The sequence below is a fragment of the Diadema antillarum genome, unplaced genomic scaffold (genome assembly GCF_040938485.1).
Source record: "Diadema antillarum isolate AM-2024a unplaced genomic scaffold, OU_Dant_1.0 seq00001064_RagTag, whole genome shotgun sequence".
In the NCBI taxonomy this organism is placed as follows: domain Eukaryota; kingdom Metazoa; phylum Echinodermata; class Echinoidea; order Diadematoida; family Diadematidae; genus Diadema; species Diadema antillarum.
Window position 1 is genome coordinate 574,758 of NW_027271890.1, and position 4,221 is coordinate 578,978.

Genomic DNA, 4,221 nt, shown 5'->3' on the forward strand with positions numbered 1-4,221 from the left:
GCAATCCTTGATTCGTTCTGAGTTGTATTCCCTCTTCGCTGTACGAATCAAAGATTGAACACGTTGACATTGTTGGCGATACAGTTGTCGATGTATTTCGAGCTTGGACGATCGCCATTTTCTCTCATGTTGCCTACGTAACAGTTTTGCTTCTGCGATTTCTTGCGTGTACCATTCAGTGTTTGGACGAACAATTACAGAACGCTGTCGGACAGGAGCATGCTTACTTAGAGTCTCCTCAAGAATAGAGTTGTAGTTGTTGACGGCAATGTCTGCATTGGTCAACATGCATTTATCCGTCAGTGAGGCTTTATCCAGATCCTCCATGAAGCAGCTGGCCTTTACAGACTGGATGTTTCGGGACACAACAGTTTGTCGTGATGATTTCTGACTTCTTACATGAAGATGACATGTGATGGCTGAGTGGTCCGAAATACCATCGATGGCATTGACGTCAGAAAGCACGATTATATCAGTTTCCTTTCGTGAAATGAGCAGATCCAAAGTATGGCCCCGTATGTGAGTTGGCTGCTGGATATGTTGCTGTAGACCATGAGTCAAGAACATCAATCAACTCTCTGGCATCAGGAGCAGAAGTGTCGACATGAATGTTGAAATCACCAGCAATGACCAGACTAGATTGTTTGAAGAGACAATCGTCCAATAAGTTTGAAAACTCTTCCAGGAAACATGTGAATGGAACTGATGATCTGGGAGGTCTGTAGATAACTACCAAGTGCATCGACTTTGAGTTCTCGATTACATCCATCTGCATCATTTCAAAGGACGTGAAATTGTTGACCTGTGTATGAACTTTGACATTCAAATGACTCCGATAAAGGAAACCAACTCCACCACCACGTTTCCCTATCCTGGGAATATGCTTGAAGGTGTACCCCCTGGGGCTAAGCTCTGCAATGACAGCATCGTCGTCGGTGGATAGCCAGGTCTCACAGACGCTGACTACATCGAACTTGTTGTCTACAACAAAGTCAAGAAATTCGCTGCTTTTATTCCTGAGAGATCGTGCGTTGATCAAACAGAAAGAGGCTGTTGGCTCTCTCATTATCCGTTTTGTGCTTCCTGAAATCTTTACTAGATTACCTTGGCAGCTGGTCTCTCTTCTATTTTGCGAGGGGTCAAAGTTACTTTGAGCAGTGATAGGTTTTCTCCGTCTCCTATGACCAACAAGCACTGGAATCAAACTTTGAAGGATCCTCCTTCTTCTGTTAGTTCCAGCTTTGCAACCCCTACGTGTACGCCTTCGGAGAGCACGATGCTCATCAGGATCACACGTAGGTGGATGCAGCAAGCATGGGGTCTGTCTGATGTGTAAGCTGGTGATATACCTGCATGTATGTAGCTGGAAAGGACATGCTTGGTCATTATTAAACACTTCGTCCTTGTTCAGCATAAAGAGCTGGGTAGATGTGTAAGTGAACTTCTGCTGTTGGGAGGTTGAATGACCAGAAGTCATTGTAAGCTTCAATAGACCTCCACAGAGATGAAAGGATGACAGTGAAAGACTTGGCGGCTTACTGCTTCCCTGACAGCTGGCTAATCCATGAAGGTGATGGTGCACAATACTAGGCCACTTGTGGTGCAGAACTGACCTATTGTTGAAGAGATTGATGCACCTATGTCCAAAATACACAGAAAAGTCAGAAAAATGATCCAAGATATTCTCCAACCAAGAGTCCTTTCACCGAGAGTGCAGCAGCCCATGATGATCAGTGAATTTCAAGCTTTCTCCTGATATAAAACTCATGATAGATCTCAAAGTAGAAAAGGCTAAAAGCAGCCGAAATTGAGGAGCCCAATGTGGAGCTGCCAGGTAGTAGCGCCTCACACAATTATGTCTAAGACCTCTATGTGTTTTCAATTACATTTGGAAGTTAAGATATTGATTGCTGAAGACACCCACAGCATACCTTAAAGGGATCGTATAGTTTTGGTTGAAACCTAATTTCAGGTTTCTAATATTTTTGGGTGAGATAACGAGAAACCTCTTATGAAATATGAAAGAGCATGTAATTTCATAAGGAATTCAACGTTTATTTGATGGAAATTGGTTTTGAAATGGCTGAGATATCCAAAACAGAGCGATTCTAATAAAGTGTGGGACCCATCTTTTATTACGATCACTTTGTTTTACTTTGATTTTGGATGTTTCAGTCATTCCAAACCCGATTTTCATCATATAAACTTTGAACTCCTCTTCAAATGGTATGCTCCGTACTAGTAACAAGTGTTCATAAGTGTTTTCTTGGTATCTTACAAAAATTTAAAAGCCCAATTTTCATCTCCACCAATACTGTACTATCCGTTTAAGTAAATTGTTTACCATTGGGAGCAGTAATTTGAAAATGCTCAGGTTATCACATTCAACATATTCCTATGAGCAGGTTAGGTTGTATCATACAACATCATACCATATAAAAAGGGAGAGCCTAGAATATAGGGAGATATCTCCCCCTCTCTCTTGCTCTCTCTCTCCCTCTCTTTCTCTCTCTCTCTCTCTCCCTCTCCCTCTCTCTCTCTCTCTCTCTCTCTATAAACCATAACTGTAAACGGTTTAGTCTAGGCTACTGTTCACATTCTGTATGTTTAACAATACTGAACATCGATTGTCATTTTTGTTTCTATTCCTAAATCACATTGTAGAACTATCTTGAAAAATTACAGCTGGGTTTTTCTTTATTCTACAAATAGTAAATAATGCTTTTTCAAGAATTAACTTAATTTTGTCATAGATTATTTTATTTGTGACACACCATCCTTGTTGTCTGTATTTTCCTTCACAGAAAGACGGCCATGGCACATTCACGTGACAGCGTAAGGTCCATCGGCCTGGGCGCCATTTTGGGTGTGACGGTGACGCTCTGCTTCGCCTACCCTTTCCTGGACCCAAGACTCACCTCTCCCGTCTCTAAATCCCTTTCCCCGCGAAGGTCCGAATATGACGTGAAACCACCCCAACCTAAATCTACCGCCAGTCATCTACAGAGGGCCCTATCCAGGACGTCCGACGGGCGCGGTGGGAGAGCTCGTGCGCCGCCGAAAGAGTCCGCCCCTCTGCTGAAAAACATAACATGCCCGGAGGACGGAAGGCCTTCATCGCTCATGGCAGCCCTGGACTGTAGGCGGCGCCTTCCGACAGTTATCGGTATTGGTGCCATGAAATGCGGAACGGGGGCTCTCTCGTTCTTTCTCGAGGCACATCCATACATCGTTCGCTCTTATCCGCAAGAGGTTCACTTCTGGACTAGGCACTTCGAGCGAGGAATGAATTGGTATCGTGAGCAGATGCCGATTTCCTCCAAGTATCAAGTTACCATGGAAAAGACGCCCGAGTACATTAGCTATTCCAACATCTCCGCGATGATCAAAAAGCTGATGCCGTCCACGACGAAGTTCATTCTCGTGGTCCGGGACCCGTTCACGCGAGCCGTGTCCAATTACGTCCACCATCTCGCGATCAAAGGAAGGGACGAAATGAGCCGAGAGACGTTCGAGTCGTCAGTTCTCGCCAAGGATGGCAGCATCGTGCGCAGTAACTGGGCCATTCGCGGAGGGATTTACGGCAAATATTTCCAGGAGTGGCTGGCTGACTTCCCTCTTCGCCGTTTCCTGGTGATCGACGGCGACCAGTTGCAGGCGAACCCCGTCCCTATCCTCCAGGAGGTCGAAACATTTCTCGGGCTCCCAAAGTACTTTGACGAGTCCTCCGTTTACTTCGACAATGAGAAGGGATTTTACTGTCGAACTCACGAAGACCCTGAAAAACGATGTCTGGGGCAGGCCAAAGGGCGCCCGCATCCGGTCGTGAGCAAGCAGGTTGAAAACAGGGTCCGCGAATTCTACCGCCCGCGAAACGCAGTGTTTGAAAGAATGGTGGGCAAGAAGTTTAACTGGAAGTGAAGACACTGATAAATCAGAGCGATTCCTCTTGTCCACTGCACAGTCAATTTGGATGCCTGCCCGCCTAGTCACCAAAGCTTTGATATTCCAGGAATTCACAAAGTCCTGTATTTGCTTCGATGAAGTTCTCCATCATTCTGCCATATGAATGCAATGTGCAAATCCCTTTTTAACTCTGATGTCCTTGATCTTGAAACAAAATTGACCATTGCTTGGCCGACGGAAAGAGGGGGTTCTCCCCGGGATGCTTCTCGTTGAAATATGTGAGAGAGAGAGAGAGAGAGAGTGTGTGTGTGTGTG

General features: G+C 45.1%; 1 protein-coding gene across 1 annotated transcript; it reads left to right on the forward strand.

Annotated features, from left to right (window-relative positions):
- Positions 1 to 1,180: 1,180 nt before the first annotated feature.
- Positions 1,181 to 3,921, forward strand: LOC139743279 (heparan sulfate glucosamine 3-O-sulfotransferase 1-like). The gene is made up of 2 exons (XM_071653772.1): positions 1,181 to 1,332; positions 2,805 to 3,921. The coding sequence occupies exons 1-2, from the start codon at positions 1,181 to 1,183 to the stop codon at positions 3,919 to 3,921; spliced, it is 1,269 nt and encodes a 422-aa protein (XP_071509873.1).
- Positions 3,922 to 4,221: the final 300 nt, after the last annotated feature.